We start from the raw sequence: 18,069 nt of genomic DNA, 5'->3' as shown, positions 1-18,069 counted from the left end.
ACTGCTGCCTGAGGGGAGGAGTAAAGTGTTTGCACCCAGTCAACAAAATGTGGACCAAATCCAAAACGCTTCAGAGTATGAATTAGATATTTTCATGACACTCTGTCAAACGCCTTTTGGGCATCTAAGGATATGATTGCTGATTCGATCTTTCTTTCTTTTTGAACGCTTGTTAGGTTTAGTAAGTGTCTTATATTATGAGCATACTACCTGCCTACAATAAATCCTGTCTGATCAGGATGTATGATTTGGGTGATGAATTTGTTAAGTCGCCTTGCTAGGATTGCTGTGAGTATGCGTATATCTGTGTTCAGCAATGATATAGGTCTATATGATTAGCAGTCTGTGGGATCCTTGCCCTCTTTGTGAATTACAACTATAGTGACTTCTGTCCAAGACGGTGCCATAGTTTTGGATTTTAAAGCATGATGATATGCTTTTAATAGCAAGGGAGCCAGGAGATCTATAAAAGTTTTATAAAAATCATTGACAAATCCATCTGGACCTGGACTTTTGTTGTTCTTGAGTGATTTAATTATCTGCTTAATCTCCCATCCTCAATCGGTTGATCCAATTCCAAGCCACCTCATCCGTTAAATGGTTCAATTTTATCTTATTTAAAAAATCTGTGAGCTCTTGGTCATTATTACAGGTATCAGTGTTCGTATATAATAATTTGTAAATTTTGCAAAGGCCTCCGCTATTTTGTCAGGTCTTGTCTCAACAGACTCTTGGGTTTTTATTTTATGAAACCATGTTGGAGGACTGTTGCTTCCTCAGTCTAAATGCCAATAACCTATAACCTTCTGGCCGTATTCATAATATTTTGATTAGTGAACCTCAAGTTACCCTCTACTTTATCTGACAATAGACTGTTTAGTTGTCTGTGGGTTGCATTTAATTCCTTCATGATTTTGGCTGAAGCGTTTCTTTTATGTTTGAACTCTAATTGTTTGATTTTCTCCTCCAAATCTTTTTGTTTAGCATCCTTCTGTTTTTTCCTCGCAGATGTGAAGGAAATTATGCGGCCCCGAAGGAATGCTTTGGCACAATCCCATATTATCAGAGGTGTTGTTTCTGTAGATATACTAATTTCCAGATATATCTTCAGCTCCTCTCTAATAAATGCGATGGATACTTTATCATTAAGCAGGGATGTATTGAGCTTCCATTGTTTAGATGTTGGCCTATGTCCTATGTCCCATTTTAATAAGACAGGTGCATGGTCAGAAATAATAATAGGTAATATTTCTCAGATAGGCTTTTTAACAGCACTTCAATTTTAGTCCCTTTTCAATTTTAGTTGTGCTATTTTAAATAGCAAACATGTTGTTTACTATTTTAAATAGCACAACATAATGTTGACAACATCTACAAACAGTGAAACATAAAACATCAAAAATGGATACAGTTCTGTTTCTGACATAACCAGAATCTTTTTTTGTTTTTGTACAAAAACTGGTTACGGACTTTAAATCAACAGGAAGTGAGGTCCAAACTTCAGACCTTCTCACTTTGAGCAAAAGTGGTCCTTCGAAAGGGGACCTTACAATTTCCATCTAAAGCTGTTCTAAGTAGATCTGCTATTGCCCTGCAGTCTCTGTATGCAATCGCTTAATGGTGTAGGTGCATATCCATTCAAACATATCAATTAAAACAATTATAATCTATAAAAAATATTAGGAAAGTCCAAAATGCCAAATTCAGCCAAAATGTGACAATGATGAAATATGATTGGCTTTTGATATATAACAATTATAGAGACTTGGTAATGCTTTGAGTATAGTTTGACTAGTGTGAGACCAGACTGTAGCTCCATTGGAAACATGTGAGAGAATCTTTGAGTTCAAAAACATCTCTGCACAGTGAAATGTTAAACAATTTCTGATAATTTTATGTTTGATCTAACAGTTTTGATGATTTTATCAACATGGCTCTTAAAATTGAAATGAGCATCCAGAATCATTCCTAAATATTTTTTCTGTGATACTTGCTCAATAGGCTCCCCTTGATCTGGATATTCAAGGACTGTAATGATGTTGTCTTTATTGAAAGAACAAATGCACTTTGGTTTTTTTTGTATTGAGAGCTAATCAAGAATCATTTAGCCATGATGATCATCTCTGCAGGCTTGTCCGATGTGTAAACAATGGTGTCATCAGCATACATTTGCAGGTTAACTTCAGGACAAATTTCAGAAAGACTGCTAACATATAAACTAAAAAAGGACCGGTCCTAAGATAGTTTCTTGCGGAATCCCTGTTACTGTTTTGTAGAAGACAGATTTACTATTATTAATGACAACATTGTTTCCAACTTTTCAAATATAATTGAAACCAAGACAATGACTGTTCTGAGAAATTAAAAGATGAAAGCTTTCAGATCAGTAAATTGTGATTCAACGAATCAAAAGCCTTTTTCAAGTCAAGGAAAACTGCACCAGTGATTTCTACCCTGTCAAGTGATTGTTTAACCTTTTCAAGCAGCAGACTTATAGCAGTCTTTGTGGAATGATTATGACTGAAGCCAAACTGAAGAGAATGCAGAAGATTGTTACTTTCTAAATACAATAGAAGTGGTTTTAGAATAATTTTCTCCGGCACTTTTAATATGACCGGAACAAGACTTATTGGCCTGTAGTTGCTGATTTCATGGGGACTTCTTGATTTAAAAATCGGTTTCACCCAAGGATTTTTCCATACATTGGGGAATTGCCCTGTTCTGATGGAAATATTAACTATGTGAGTTAAAGGTTCTACTCTCTCTAATTTTTTTAAAACATAGTGTTTAAATTATTCATATACTTAGCGTAGCAATTGCTAAAGCTTGTGATAGCTTTTTGAATGTCAGAGTAATGAATTTCTTTTATCTCAAACAAATCAGAACACTTTTTTGGTTGGTTTTATAATGTGTATACCTATTGGAGATGGTGGAAACTTTGAAAGCAAGTCTTTAACTGAAAAGAGTAAAAAAAATAATTAAACACTGTTGCTAGCTGAGCAGGATCAGTTATGATCTTTCCTGCTACTGCAAGTTCATATTTGTAATAAGTACTTGCATTGGGATTCAGTAAACTGTTTAATTGTTTCCAGATCATCTTACCATTCCCCCCTGTTTATGACAAAACATTTTTGTAGTATGTAGCTTTTGATGTGTACATTTCTTTAACTGCTCTGCTCCTCAAACTTTTAAAAAGCAGTCAAACTGTGGTTCTTTTGTTTTTAAGAAAAGATTTTAGAGTGTAAAATTCGGCTTGATTGAAGTGGAACTCACAAATACACTCAAGGGGGATCTTGTCACAGGAATTCAGGTAAAATGTGTGACATAATTTAATTTGATAAACATAAATATCCAACCACTCACTAAGAAATTAATAGATTTTTAGCAACAATGATTTATTCAGAAAACCACAATATTAAGAATTAATAATAGTTATCCTGATATATAGATCAGTAAGTCAAAAAACCCCTAAAAAATAATTATAGGTCAGATTCCAATCACTCGGTTTAAATAATTAATTGCCCAAATATTCTTGCCCTTTTTTTATGAGAATTTGGTCTGTAAAAAAGTCCCATATCCTCAAAAATCAAAACGTCTTGGAAGCAGTTCTCCTTATTAATCCACATTCTCAATCCAAACTGAAAGATTCAAAACGTCAAAAACCCCTCAAGAAAGATGAAAAAAAAAAAGTGGTATCACCAAACCCCCCCCAAAAAGGAAAGTAAAGTCCAGATCTCATTGGGAGCGTCTTTTTTCTCCCTCTGTGGCGTCCTCCTTGCACTGGTGGAGTCCTATTGCACCTGGCGCCGTTTTCTGGCTGTAAACTCCAATCCAGTTACTAGTGCATGATCTGTGGTGCTGGGGCAAGCTTTGATTGTTGTTTTATCTTTTTTTTTAGATTTTTACTTGGTTTAAACATTCAATTAAGTCAAAAACTCCCACTGCACAGATCTGACGTTGTGTGTCTTCCTTGCTGATTGCGCCGCTCTGCGCTGACGTGCACGCCCCTTTTTAATCACTAGTTTTACACACACCTGAAACGAACATAATTATTACCCAAATCAGTTTTTTACAGTGGAAATTTGGAATAATTTTAACAATGAAATCACAACTGTTCTACAAAACAGTTTGCTACTTTTACTATTTAATATATTTATTCAGAAAAAACAAAGACTATGCTATGTTACAATAGCATAGTCTCTTTTTCATTAACAGCTGAATGTCATCAGATACCTAAGGGTGCTGTATTTTTCTTTGTCCTTTCATTTGAGTTTTAAGAAACTTAAACATAGTAATACAAACATTAAGAATATATGTATTGCAGCAATCCTTCATCTGATTCTGATTTGAAATGTCATCCCAATTAACCCTTGCTAATTCTGCCTCAAATTTGGGTATAACAATCTGTTTCTGCATATTATAGCGACTGACAAAACGATTTCGAGGTAATTTTCTTCCAAGGAGAGTGATATTGTGGTCGGATAAGCAACCAGCCCTGGCTCACTTCGAAGTTAGTCTGTTGATAGCATAATCTACAGTACTGCAAAATGACCATGTCCAAAATAGTTAAAATGAATGGTGTTTTCACCTTGAGAAAAGCCTAATAGAAATGTCACCATTTCTATTAGGCTTCTTCTATTGATCATCAGATTTAGGTGTGTACCTTCTATCCTTCCATCACTTCCATCCTCCACTCTCTCCACTGGCTTCCCATTTCCACTAGGGTGAATTCAAGATTTCCCTTCTCACAAACCAGTGTATCTATGGAAAAGCCCCCAACAATCTCAATGAACTGCTTCACCCACAAACCACAACTCACTCACTCTGCTCCACCCACTCAAACCTTCTCCACATATCCAAAACCAAACAGAGGACCATAGGGGATAAGGCCTTCTCTGCTGTCGCTCTATGTTTAAGAACTGTCCCGAAACAACTTTTTCATCCCTGATACAATTCTCTGAGGGAACCACAATCCACTGACTGCTTTAGAAAAGGGCTTAGGGCATTTCTTTTTAACAACATTTCTCGTTCACTCTCCTAGATATTTGTTTTGATCTCTTTTATTTATTTATTTATGTGATTATTTTATTTCCATTGTAATTACTTGGTTTGTTTTTGTCCTGTGAGATCTAAAGATATAAAAACTGTGTTTAACGCTTTTTGTCAATTCGACACAGCAAAAAAAGGAAATAGAATAAAGACTTTCTGTCAGCCAGGTGTTTCATAGATAAATGAAGACAAGTAAGAGGTTTAATTCAGAACTCTAACTCTGATTCCTCTCTTGTGTTTAGGGCCAGAGATCAGCTCACAGACGTCATCAAAACTGCTACAAAGTGAGTTATATGCTGATGCAGATGAGTTGACCCAGATTTATTGACACATGTCTTAATAGTGGATGGTCCCATCTGCTTCCCAGGGACAGTCCTGTTGTACAGGGCAACTCCATCTTAGCCCTCAGTGGGCTGGCTGCTGTCATCGCTAAGTATGAGAACAATCTTCCCACTGACAGCAGCGGTGACATGGGGGTGAGGCTGCTTCAATGTTTCTGCTTTTACACAAGGCTGAAAGCTACAATTTCCTCCACCAATACCGACCTGTGAATTTTCTTTACCACATAGCGAGCTGAAACTGAATCGGACTTTGACAGTACTAACTCTGTTTGAGCTCTGCAGGCTGGCCCAGAGTTTGTGCCTACTGCCAGCTGGATGTCCATGGTCCTGGATACACTGCTTAGCATCAGCAGCAGCGGCTACAAAGCCAGGGGACAGCTGTTTCCATGGTTCCTGCACGTGAGTTTCATGTCAGAACTTTTTTTCTTTAATTACATTTAGGTTAGTGGTGCAGCAATTGCATTTTTCTGACCGATCAATCACTGAAAAGCCTGACCTACCGATTTTGGTCAGTACTGATGTCTTTTATCTGAAAAGACACTAAAAATAACAACAAAGTTGATGAGTTGGCAACAGTGATGTTATTATTGTTTACTGTGTATGTGCAATAGGGCCAGATAATGTTGCTGAAAAGCAAATCACAATGTAAGGGTTTGATCAATCAATATTTTGTGTTTAAACTTTTTTTTTTTGTTTTAAATATTTGCAAGTACCGCCAAACTGGTGGTGTGATCTTTCCTGTTTTATCCACGGTGTTTTTTATTTTTGAGCAGTTATGAGGCACGGTGGTAAAACCTGAAACTGTTGCTGCGCAAGTTACTTAATAGGTTGTTGCTAGGTAACCAAAGAGTGAGTCAATTAGTGGATGTCCCTGCTCTTGGCATTCACTAATTGAGAGGTTGAGCAGCTAATATCTATCCTCTGCCAATATTCATCAGGAAGGATTGGAGTTCAGTTAAATTTTTACAAATTTTAACAGACATATTTTCTATTGACATTGATTATTGTCCAGCCCTAATGTACAGACAGGACCTAGAGGGCGTGTCTGAGTATGCATCGCTATTTGCTTGAAGGCACTGATGTTCTAAATTTGTTTTAATCATCACACTCACATTTAGTACCTTGCAAACAAACAGTTTAACTTTATTTAATTGTTTGTTTAAAATAGAATATGTCTGAGTGAATTTGACCAAATCAGGAAAGAAGTTGACTTATAGACCATTATAATCACATTATCTCGAGGTTCTTTTACATCCACATTCAAGTATAAATAAGACAATAGATCAAACCTTTCCAGCAAGACTTTTACTGTATTGTTATTATATCTGAAAAAATGTTTCTTAAATATTACCTGTTGTTTAAACTAGCCATGGATCCCTTTGAAATACAGCCTACAAAAAGTTTTTAAGATACATTATGGAAATTTTGAGGTGTTATTGTGCATGTGTGAATATATAACCCACAGACTTTTATGTGAAAAGTTGTAAAACGTACTTTTCATCTAAAGTGACTGTAAGCTGCTATTTCTGTGTTTTTGCTGCGCTCGTCCCCAGCGGTCATACTCTGGGGAGAACATGGCCAGCGCCATCGCCCGCTCCTGTGCCAGCCTGGCTCTGTCCCTGCTTGTCCCAGTTCTGGTGATGTGGCAGAGGGACGCTCTGGTCCAGGTCCTCTCAGCTCTGCAAGCTGGCTTGCCGGACGCCCCCTCTGCAGATGACTCCCAGGCTGTCCAGTTCCACTCAGGCCTGGCAATGGGGATGGTTCTCTCCAGCCTGCACCACCAGAGCCTCAGGTACTGGATCTGAGAAGAGTTCCCAGTTAAACACATGAATGCAACCACTGATCAGTCTGTCTCTGCTGTTCAGCGATGTCTCTGCCCTGGGGGACACGGATGTCCTGTCCAAGTCTCTGGACGCTCTGGAAGGTTGCTGCTTCAACCCCAACCTGGAATACAAGTTAGTGGTCTGGTGCAGACAGGTCCAGAGGACATTCACCAGCAGTAAATACTAGAAGATGAAGCATTTTAGGATTCAGTAGATCAGTTTTTCTTCTCAGTATTTTAATGGACAGAAGCTTGAGCGTTTGTTACTCTGAGCTGCAGACGGAGGGCTTCAGTTTGTCTCGGATTTCAGCAAGTAACTACTGTAGAGCATTTTTCTGCTTCTTGTTCCTCAGCACTGGCTGCGTGCTGGGCCTGGGCCTGGTGCTGTCAGCACTCTGCAGCAGAGGACAGGTGGAGGAGCAGCTTCATGTCAGAAGAACCCTGGACAAGTTGCTGGACAAGCTGCAAAACAGCAGTGAACAGGGACGCATGCTGCAGGAGGTACATGCTTCCCTCACTGATCCAGTCATGACACTGCCTCTGTTTATTGTTTTCTACAATAAAATACTTAAGAAGAACCCATCAGTTTATTGTGATAAACATTTATCAGCCCCAGTGAGCAGTGGTTGACCTGATCTGATTTGTTCCTGCAGGTCCTGTCTTACTCTGTTGCTTGTGTGAGCGTGTCGGCCTTCAGCTGGGGGCTGATCCATGCTGCCAAGGCCGAGGAGGTCCTGAATGCACTTCGCACACTGACTGAGGAGAGCCAGCAGGTTAGCAAGCCTCACTTCCTGTCTGGGCTGTTGAGTTGTCTGCGATTTAAGTATCAACTTATAGGAGGTACCTTTTTTAGGATTGCCAGAATATTTTGAAGGTTAATTCTTGATGTTCAGATCTTTGCTGAGGATGATCAGATTTGTGGATAATATCAGTTTCTCATGCAAGTATCGACCAATCACTGATCTACCAAAATTATGGAAATGAGGGTTGATTATTGGCCGGTACCCCAGCTTTATTTTAAATTCATTATTATTGCACTTTCTTCTTATCAAATCAAAATCATAACCATAGGTTAAAAGCAGACAGGATGATAAGCTAATGTACATAGAAAGCGTTATTTTGAGGCGTTCTGATGGTTCTCTGCTGTCTCCAGACTCCAGGCTTCTCATTGGCTCTCGGGCTGGTGGTTCACGGCCTATCAGTGTCCGGCCACGGGAAAGCAGAGAACATTTATCCTTGCCTGCTGGCTGCTTGGATCAAAATCCTGCTAGCTGAGGTACAACACACGAATCAGCATTTCTCATATCGTACCCTGATCAGACCTGCAGCTGCAGGGTTTGGTTTGGTCCAATTAAAGTCATGCAGATCCTGTCTTTGTATTTCAGGGATGTCCCACCATGCAGCGCCTGGCTGCTGTCAACGGGCTGGTGGCTTTAGTGGGGTCAGAGAGCTGCCTGATTCAGGTAGGAGATGAGAGCCAGTCATGAGTCTGCTGGTCTGCAGGTGAGTCCAGCTGTTCACCAAGAATACTCACTGTTGTATTTTTACAGTATCAGAGTGAATTGGAGCTTTCCATCCAGCAGCAGAACAGACTCAACGAGGTTATCCGTGCTATAACTCAGGTATCATCTACTTTCTTCTTAGCGTGCTTATTAGAATCCAGGTTGGCTATGAAATATGGGTGCACCCATAAATTGGCCTTGATTTCTTTCATTTTGGGAGATCAGTGACCAGTCTCTGCTTAATGAGAATATCACTTCCACCTCTTAACGGCAATAAAGAGTTTGTTGAAGTATAAAGTTAGCTTTAATACAAATTTTTTAAGTTATTCTTGTTATAACTGCACTTTCTTTCCCACCAACACCACCACTGTCGAACTATATTACAACATAAACATTAATGAGATGGTGTAATGAGTACAATAACAACATAAAATTGATATAAAAACATATACCTAGCTGACTGCCCCTTCTTTAGAGGAAGAAATGAGGTCAAACAAATTCTTTAAACTTAAACTGCCTTTTCTGCAGTCATGCCTCCATAGTACATGCATCTTGTCCCAGCGAACATGCTGAATTCCACTTCCTACTTAAAACCTTTCAAAATAAATGCCATAAAAACAAAAATATGCAAAAATAAAACATAAAATATAATTGTGACAATAAAAGAACCTGATCTGATCTATATCTGAAAATTAGCCTAAAACCCCTTTTGCTTACCTGATTGTTGCCAATTTTGTGACTTTGTGGCTACATTTAGCAACTTTTCTGATTAAATCGGACTCTCACTTCAAGCTTTTCAAAGCTCTGTAACTGGCCAGAATATTACTAAATATCATCTCCTTTTGGGTTAGTGTCAGTAATTGTTTCCTTTTCCCTCTACATTAATGTCCATCATGCAGGAGAACAGCACATTGTTTCTGTTTCTTTGTTGCAGGTCATCAACTTCTCTGGAGCCATGGGGCTGCAGGCTAACAGCGCCTATCTGATTGGCCATCTGCACCTAACCCATATGTCCACCAGGCACAGTAACACCACAGGTACTGTTTCATGCTTCAGGTCACTGACTATTGGCATTTTAATGGATTTTAATGTAACACCAACACAACACAAGAAATAGGATGAATAGTTTTCAAATAATTTATCTTGCAAAAAAAAAAAAAGAAAATGGGAAAAGAATAGTGTGCAGATTAAACAAATACTATTGAGTTTACTAAGTAAACGCAGCTAATCTGTTTCCAGCCTCAGAACATTGTTAGAAAACAATGTTCTGAGGTCTCCAGGGAGACCAAGGAACCCAGCAGGTGGGTCAAGGTGAGAGGTCAGAAGAAAGAAGCAGTTGAAATGTCACTTTTCAACTTTGTCGTAGCAAGTTGAGGAGACATCTATGAAACCCTGCCAGCTGCTGCCTTGTTCGAGAGGCCTGAGCTGTCCAAGGCAGAGCCGACAAGGTTCCCCGGAACAACAGGCATGGTCCAGAGGGTTCTCCTACAAGGCTCAGGAAATGGCGATTGCGACAATCAGACCTGTCGGCAAGTGTGAACCATTGTGGAGAGTGTGCGTCCAAGCTCCTTTGTCATAAGAGCAAAGACCTGTAGAAGTGCATCAACCAGGCCTTGGGTGGAGTTGTCCAGTGGAACGGATTCCAAAGAGGAAGACAGGGCCAGCATCAGATGGGAGAGAGTGTTCTTAATCTGGTCCAAGACTCATCAGGCGGGATAATAACACCGGTTCCACAGCCGGCATCTGCCCCAAGCCAACCCTGGATGCCTCCTGCATGGCCCAGGTCTGCCATCCGTTGTCAGACGTGAAAATGCCTTGATGTCTGACCAGCAGACATGAAGTTTCCATATATATATATATATATATATATATATATATATATATATATATATAATATATATATATTATATATATATATATATATGTACTTCCGAGGGAGGAACACAAAAGCAGCTTCTGATCTACTGCACCCAGAGAAAGTCGTAAGAAGCTGCAGGTTGGGCCTGAGGAACGCCAATCTGGAAATGGGCAAGAACAATAAAATCAATCAATTCCACAGACACATGGAGGAGGGATGAGCCCCCCTTCCCTTTTTATCCGTCATGCCCCAGTGCCCTTTTTTTAAAATATTTAACAGTTTGTGCATCAGGAGGCCTGCTTGTGACCCTCAACAATAATATTTAGCTAAAAATAACAATTTAGCAAAATAAATGAGTCTGGCTGCCCTCTGTGTAATAATGACTGAGGATTCTCAGTGCCTCTGCCTCCATGTTAACACACTTGGCCCATGGTGAGGAGGCGGGGGAAGCCTCTAATTGCAGCCTCTATCAAATTATGGTCAAACACATATATTTTTTCATCATACACTTGTTTATGGTTAAAACAGTAGGTCTGATGTTAAAATAAGAAAAACCTTCAGAGCGACTACAGCCTCTGCTCCACCCACTGAGACACCCACTACCCCGAAATATTAACTCAAAACTGTGCTCTTTTTTTCCTTCCACTTCATTATTCTAAATTTATGTTGCAGTTTGTTGGTCTCACATAAATTACTCAGAAATGTGTTGAACATTGTAGCTTTGAAGCAAAGATGATGAATGCTTTAATGAGGCTTGTTGCTGTCGCAATGCTCCGATCTGTGGTTCTTCTGTCTCTCTCAATCAGTTCCTCAGGACTTCAGCTACCTCCCAGAGAGCAGCATTATCAGATCCATAACCGACTTCCTCACTGAAGCTGGAAGGAAAGGTGTGTTCTCCTGAAGAGGTATGGGTGCGTGTGTGTAACTATGCAGTGTGAGATCTGGGCTGTGACTGCCGCTGCAGGTCCAGAGTTTTCCCCGTCTGCTTTGGTTCAGGCTGCCCTGACCTCGATGGCGTCAGTAGGAGCTGGTTTCCAGTTCCCCCCCGTTAACTGGAGCACTGTCCTGTCCCCACTGATGAGGCTCAGCTTTGGTAACTCGCCCTGCTCACCCCATACACACACCTCCCTCTCACATGTTCTACAGATGACCACAAGGTGTGGTTTGACTTTGACAGGAGAAGGTGTCCAGCATCAGTGTGTAGTCCTGGCGGCGTCCCAGGCCCAGTCCTCCCAGAGTGCGTCCCTCTTCCTGGGGTCCTGGCTGTCCCCACCACTCGTCCACAGCCTCAGTGTTGGTTATTCCTTTCCTTTTCATCATGGTTGCAGTGAGATACAAACAGAGTTTTGATATGAGTTTCTTTCCCCCCTGCAGCATCACACTCGGGCCCACCTCTACCAGACCCTGGGTGTGTGGATGAAGCAGGTGGCGGAGGACAAGCTGCAGGTGTATGTGCAGAACCTGGGCATGCAGCAGTTTCAAAGGCGCTCCATGTGTGTCTCTCTACTGCAGGGCATGGCTCAGGCCATGTCCCTCCCTAACCCGCCCAGCCACTGCTGGACCACCCTCTGCTCTGCTGTCGAGGCGGCCTTTAGCCTCCTGCCCAGCCACATTCAGGTGGGGTCAACTCTCCTTTACAGCTCCACCCTATTACAGCTTCACCTTGGAACAACACCTTGTTGCCATAGTTACACATTGGAACACATTCACAAGTGAATAGAGGATGAACCTTCTACTGCCTCACCAAGCAGGATGAGGACATGACTTTTTAAAGTTTAGACTTTTTATAATATCAGTAATGGTAGTGTTTATTGTTGATATGTTCTGCTTCATACACATAGCAAACACTAACAATTATTTTAGTAGTCGATTATTCTGATGATTAATCTGATAAGAAAATATTGACACATTATACAAATTTTTCACTGAATTGAACAATTCAAGCATTTTTGTATACAATAGAAAGATATTATAAGATGCTAATTTAAAAAAAATCTATTCCTTTTTTAAATAACAAAATAAAAGCCTAAAATGCAAAAATGGCATTCCTATAGTGATTTTGAAGCAGGTGAAAATAAAACTGCCATTTGAGAAGTTTTGGATAGAAAATTTTTACAGACAAAGGTGTTTTTATCTTAAATGCAAAATGAGCATTTTACATTTACATTTTTGGCTTATTTCCTCTACTGAGTGTGTTGTTATTTCAGTAAAATGCCTTTTTGTGTATATTCACCAGTTAATGATTAATTGATTAGTAAATTAGTTGACTATTATTTCAATAATCAATTCATCACAGTCAATCCGATTATTCTCTGCCCTGTCAGTTTTATACCTAAAGCGGAAGAAAAATGATTCATGTTTTTTTTTTTTTCAAACTAAGATGGCTGTCCTCTTCTTGATGGTGGTAGTCAAAGGCCATTAGAAAGCACGCTCATGTTTTAGAATGGTCCAGTAAAAGTGCAAAGTGCTCCTTAAAGTAGAGCAGCCAAAGCAAATGAAGCGGATTAGAAGAGCTGCCAACAACTGTGTCAACCTGGACATTTTACTGTGAAACATGTTTGCTGCCCAGATATTGAGCTGTTAGCATAACATACAGCAGTAGTCTTCAGTCAAAGGCCTATTCAGAAGACTGACTGCCATTGAAGATCCTTCCTTTCTGCAGGTGATATGAGTTATGACATATAATTGCATTTACATTTTTGAATTACATTTTTCTCTTTGACTATTTTTGCATCAAATCTTCATCCTTTAGCTACCACCTGCTGTTGTAATGAGACAAACGAGAAGGGATGTGAATACTTTGACAAAGCAATAAAGTCTGTTTGTGTTTTTTTTGTGTCTCTGTGTTTTGGGAACAAGGTTTCTTTGGGAACAAGGATTAACTTTGTTACACAGGTAACAAAGTTAATCAATTTAATCAGAGAAATCAAAGATCAAAGCAGGAATGCTGTTCAGCTTCTGGTATTTGTTCTTGTTTCAGGATGCTGAGGTGGATCTGTATGTGGGTGTGGCCAGGTGTCTGTCTGAGATGTCCGACACAGAGATCGACAGGATCGTTCAGGTGTCAGAGGTCGGTGTGGGGTCAGAGGTCAGTGTGGTGTCAGGAAATGACAGCAATTGCTCTGTGAGTAAATCTGAGTGTTTCTGTGAATCTCAGGCTCAAGTGGAAAAAGCCTGCTTCGTCCTGGCATTCCTCACCTCTCAGGGCAGACTCCCGCTGCTCAGCCTCAATGATGTCATCACTGGCGTGCTCTCTGGTTGGTCAAGCTGCAGACTGGGCTGGATCCTCTTGCAGGCCTTTTACCAGTGCCGGCTGACTGCTGGCACCAGTACAGGTCAGAGTGCAGCTCTGCTAGTAACCGTGGCTCTGCTGTCTAAGTCTGCGTATTGAGCATCACTGCTTCTCCCTACAGGCGTCTCCAAGCGCATGGAGTGGCTGCTGGAGCTGATGGGACACATCCGGAACATCGGCTATGGAGCGACCACCATCGTCTGTAGAGACACCAAGAAAGTAGGGTCCGGGCAGGTCCAGTTAATTCCGGTGCCGCACCGCCTCTTGCCGCACCACACATAAGATTGGTGCTGCTTTTTCACATGTTATATGGAGTGTAAATAGTCTCAAAATATTTGTGCGTGTGTAATACTGCATTTGTAACTCGTGTAAGCATCTTTCTGTGATTTTGGATAGTTGTGTCTGTGAAACATGATTTGTAAACTGTAAAAAGAAAAGAAACCACCTCCTACTCCTGGAAAAGTTGAAAACGTACACACAAGTCGCCAGATGCACATACACAACACTGCATTTACGCACAGATCCGGTTACGAATGCACAAGTATTTTAGAGACTCATTTCACATTAATTCTGAAAGCTATGGAAGTGATCCTCAAATGACCCTCAAAAATACTTGCATACTCGTGACCAGATCTGTGCGTACATGCAACTTTATATGTGTGTATCTGGTGACTCATGCATATGTTGTCAACATTTCTAGGCGTAGGAGGTTTATTTTCTTTATATGGTTTACAAATCATGTTTCACAGACACAACTATCCAAAGTTACACACAAAGATGCTTACACAAGTTACAAATCCAGTATTACACACGAACAGATATTTTTACACACACAGATATTTTAGACTATTTTCATGTTGCTGCATGTCACTGATGACTCAGCATGTGTTGTGCAGGTCATTCTCCAACTAACTCTCAGGAATGACTCAGTTTCTTATTAAGCCAGAAACCAGAAGCCAGAAACCTTTTACAGCTTCTCTTGAGATATGAAATAGCATTTTACAGCAAAATCTTTTAATATTCTGCAACTCAATTTACCTGGAGGCCTAAGTTTGTCAATTGTTTCAACATTTTTTACATTATCAGTATATCTAGATGGGTTTCTGTGGTTTTTAATTTTCAAATTCTATGGTTCCTTATACATACTTGCCTACTGTTTTCCACTGGCTCTTGTTATACCCACAAAGATTTGATATAAAGAAGAGAGAAAGCTGTTTGTGCAAAATCAGTAGAGACAGTATTGACTCAGGAGCCTGAATTCTGATGCATGCCTCACTTTTCAGATTTATGTTCATTATATATGTTCAAATTATTAATGGTTACTATTTTGTGAAAATGTATTGAGTGGATGGTATTTTATTGGCTAAAATCATGTGGCTACTGTTTGGCTGTTTATCTCCAGGCCACTGACTTCCTGTTTCAGCTCTTCGCTGCTGCTGTCATCTCCTGGGGTGACCACTTCATGCCCCTCCTCTTTGGTATCAGGGCCCAATGGTTCCCATGGCAACCAGATTCCAAGCCTCCAGCACTAAAGCACAGTCTGTACGGGTCACTTTCACTCAGTGAGCTTGCTCTGCCGCAGTGCATGCTGGGAGTGTCACACAGCCTGCTGTTGCTGCTAGACAAAGAGCCATGGAGCAGCCAGACACACAAGGTGAGAGGTGAAAGATCAGGTGGCTTACTGCTTACTGCTGGCTTTAGGTTATAGGTCCAACAGGTGTGTGTGTGTGTGTGTGTGTGTGTGTGTGTGTGTGTGTGTGTGTGTGTGTGTGTGTGTGTGTGTGTGTGTGTGTGTGTGTGCGTGTGTGTGTGTGTGTGTGTGTGTGTGTGTGTGTGTGTGTTTCAGTTCATTGACTGGCTCCTCAGTATAACAGAAGGTCCTGAAGAGAATCTGTCAGCGGTCACCATCAGCACAGCCAGAGGTGCAGCACTTTTCATTCCTCCACCTGTTCACGGCTCAGGTCTTCTGCAGCCGCTTCTGTACAGTTAGTTAGTTTATTCTTCCTGATGCACTCACATTTGTTTGAAAAAGTGAGTGAAAGTAAACAGACATAACTCAAACAGAAGAGTCATTGCAAACATTTTTCCCTTATTTTTACATTTAGAAAAAATAAATGTTTAAGTATATGCTCTATTTGACTTTTCCTTTTCAAATTACACTGACAGCTTTTCCCTTATGGCTGTAGGATTTTTTTTTCCTTTTTGTGATTCTGAAACAAATGTCTCAAGTGGGTGATTTTTATCGTAGGCTGACTCGTTGGTATTAGAACTGCCTTGGACCGGAACAAGTAGGAGTGTAACAAACACTCAGCTCAGATACTAGCTTCAGGAGAGCAAGACCAGACTCTCGGTTTTTGATTCTCACAATGTTAGAAAATCTTGTGATGACAATAATATAGATAAAAATTCCGACGATCAAATCAGGTGTGAAATCTGGTTGTTTTCTTCCTTCCAGGAAGCTCTACTGTGAGCTTCCTGCTCTATCACTTCTACCTCTTAGAGTCAATATAGAGGGTTTTTTTTACTGGTAGTCGGCTTTAGTGTGGGAAATAGAATCTTACAATCTTGCATTTGTTGCAGCACCACCTTATCGACTACTTTGTCATGACCGTCAAACTAAAATACAACATAAACCTCAATGAGATGGTGCAATTAATACAATAAAGACATAACAAATTATGTATAACATATAAACATACCGTGCTGGCTGACCCTTCTTTAAAGGTTGAAATGAAGTCCATATGACTAATCTCCAGTATTCATTACACTGTTTACCACTTATTCTCCTCATACCTCACCAGAGGGGTGCATCTCTCTAAGGAGCCGCAGGGGGACAAACATCCTGAATATTAGTTCCTACTTACAACTTGCCAAAATAAATGTCAAAATATCACAAAGAAAATGTCCTAATGCAAAATAAACACATGAACTAACCTTTAGCCAGGGGCGCAACTACATGCTTTCTGAGGTGTATGCGAACATGTCAGGTTTCCATGGGAATCACCTAAAAGAACATCAGTTGGACCTTCCTGATAAAAATAGTGATTTGTAATGTTAGAACAGTGAGTTTTAGAATGGTTTACTCATTCTGGTGTCCATCCATGTTCTGACCTGGTTCCAGCTGCTCTCCTGGGTCTGAAGTCGTCCACCGAGTTCAAGAAGAAAGCCGTGTGGACCAGAGCTTATGGCTGGTAGCTCACAGAATCCAAGGCGGGGTGTTACCATGGTAACATTTGTACATATCATCTGTCCTACTTGGTGAAAGAAATTTGAGTGGAAACTGCTGCTGCTGTTCTTTGTTCAGTCAGAAACATGTCTTCATTAAACTGCTGCAAAAATCTGGCATTTCTTTTTTTTTCTTTTGTGCAATCTGAAATGTTCGGTTTGAAAACAGTCATCCCATTGTCCCTGAAGAATCCAGTCATTTCTTCTTCTTCCTCTTGTAGAGTTTCTCCAGATGGTGTTTCCTCTCCTTTAGCAGCTGCCAGACTGTTACCGAGTCTCCTACAGGAAACACCAACACATCTACCGTTAGAAAGGCTGCCTCAGGGTTTTATCTCTAACTCTTTTTCTGATCAAATACTTTTTATTGTATTTTTATGTTTACAACATAAAGCCAGACACGTGCAGGGGGGTGAGGGGCAAAGGGGGCTTGAGCACCTGCCCATTTTATCCTTGATGCCCCAAGTGCTGACGGGATCTGAGCTGGAGGTGAGCGGCTGTAAATAGAAGTTACTGCAGAACCTCAAGTGTTAAAGGAAGATTCAGGCCAGAGTATTAAGAGTTCACACAAGAAAAACATAATTGTGGAGGGAAACATAGACTTGCATATGGAGGATGTGAATTAAGGAAGAAGACAAAAGAAATCATACAGATTAAAATTACCAAAAACATAAGCTTCGCAAAAACAGTTAAAAATGTGAAGGAACAGAAAACAAGAAAGATTGAACAAACGGTGAGTCAAATTCCACAGCAAAGCAAAGCAAAGTACAGTCAGAAGAAAATGTCACAATGTCAGTAGAAAAACTGATAGCTGGTATATTCATAGCATATTCGTATGCTATGAATATGCTATTATTCATAGCATATGTTATCAATTGCTCTGACCAAGCCAAGCATAAAACTGAGAAGATTAAAATAATAGTGAGAGGAGCTGAGAAGTTTTTGGGATTTAAAGAGGGATCATGGGAGGACATAAGGAAAAT

At 40.2% G+C, this 18,069-nt stretch overlaps 1 protein-coding gene and 1 long non-coding RNA gene across 5 annotated transcripts in view; one reads left to right on the top strand and one right to left on the bottom strand.

The window, feature by feature from the left end:
- focad (focadhesin) overlaps positions 1–17,207 on the top strand; it is a 63,506-nt gene extending 46,299 nt beyond the window's left edge. For both annotated transcript variants that reach the window (XM_055058437.1, XM_055058435.1), the window contains exons 24-44: positions 5,292–5,333; positions 5,417–5,525; positions 5,673–5,789; positions 6,944–7,182; positions 7,256–7,345; positions 7,566–7,713; positions 7,866–7,985; positions 8,366–8,488; positions 8,598–8,675; positions 8,763–8,834; positions 9,649–9,751; positions 11,379–11,459; positions 11,537–11,665; positions 11,750–11,865; positions 11,947–12,189; positions 13,553–13,642; positions 13,730–13,907; positions 13,986–14,083; positions 15,267–15,518; positions 15,711–15,786; positions 16,986–17,207. In XM_055058437.1, coding sequence (XP_054914412.1) covers positions 5,292–5,333; positions 5,417–5,525; positions 5,673–5,789; positions 6,944–7,182; positions 7,256–7,345; positions 7,566–7,713; positions 7,866–7,985; positions 8,366–8,488; positions 8,598–8,675; positions 8,763–8,834; positions 9,649–9,751; positions 11,379–11,459; positions 11,537–11,665; positions 11,750–11,865; positions 11,947–12,189; positions 13,553–13,642; positions 13,730–13,907; positions 13,986–14,083; positions 15,267–15,518; positions 15,711–15,786; positions 16,986–17,059 — 2,578 coding nt within the window. In that variant the 3' untranslated portion in view covers positions 17,060–17,207. The remainder of the gene's footprint in view (positions 1–5,291; positions 5,334–5,416; positions 5,526–5,672; positions 5,790–6,943; positions 7,183–7,255; positions 7,346–7,565; positions 7,714–7,865; positions 7,986–8,365; positions 8,489–8,597; positions 8,676–8,762; positions 8,835–9,648; positions 9,752–11,378; positions 11,460–11,536; positions 11,666–11,749; positions 11,866–11,946; positions 12,190–13,552; positions 13,643–13,729; positions 13,908–13,985; positions 14,084–15,266; positions 15,519–15,710; positions 15,787–16,985) is intronic.
- Positions 10,655–17,064, bottom strand: LOC129378173 (uncharacterized). Of its 3 annotated transcripts, none has more exons than XR_008608032.1 (5): positions 16,976–17,064; positions 16,799–16,893; positions 16,564–16,679; positions 13,771–14,064; positions 10,655–10,732 (listed from the first exon to the last, which is right to left on the bottom strand). It is a non-coding gene; the product is annotated as an uncharacterized LOC129378173 (long non-coding RNA). The 3 variants fall into 3 exon arrangements; XR_008608031.1 differs by lacking the exon at positions 10,655–10,732 and adding an exon at positions 11,794–11,881; XR_008608030.1 differs by lacking the exons at positions 10,655–10,732; positions 16,564–16,679 and adding an exon at positions 11,794–11,881.
- Positions 17,208–18,069: the final 862 nt, after the last annotated feature.

Source organism: Poeciliopsis prolifica, unplaced genomic scaffold (genome assembly GCF_027474105.1).
Source record: "Poeciliopsis prolifica strain line A6 unplaced genomic scaffold, Auburn_PproV2 SCAFFOLD051, whole genome shotgun sequence".
Lineage (NCBI taxonomy): Eukaryota > Metazoa > Chordata > Actinopteri > Cyprinodontiformes > Poeciliidae > Poeciliopsis > Poeciliopsis prolifica.
Note: the sequence above shows the minus strand (reverse complement) of the source record. Positions and strands in the feature narration are given on the sequence as shown.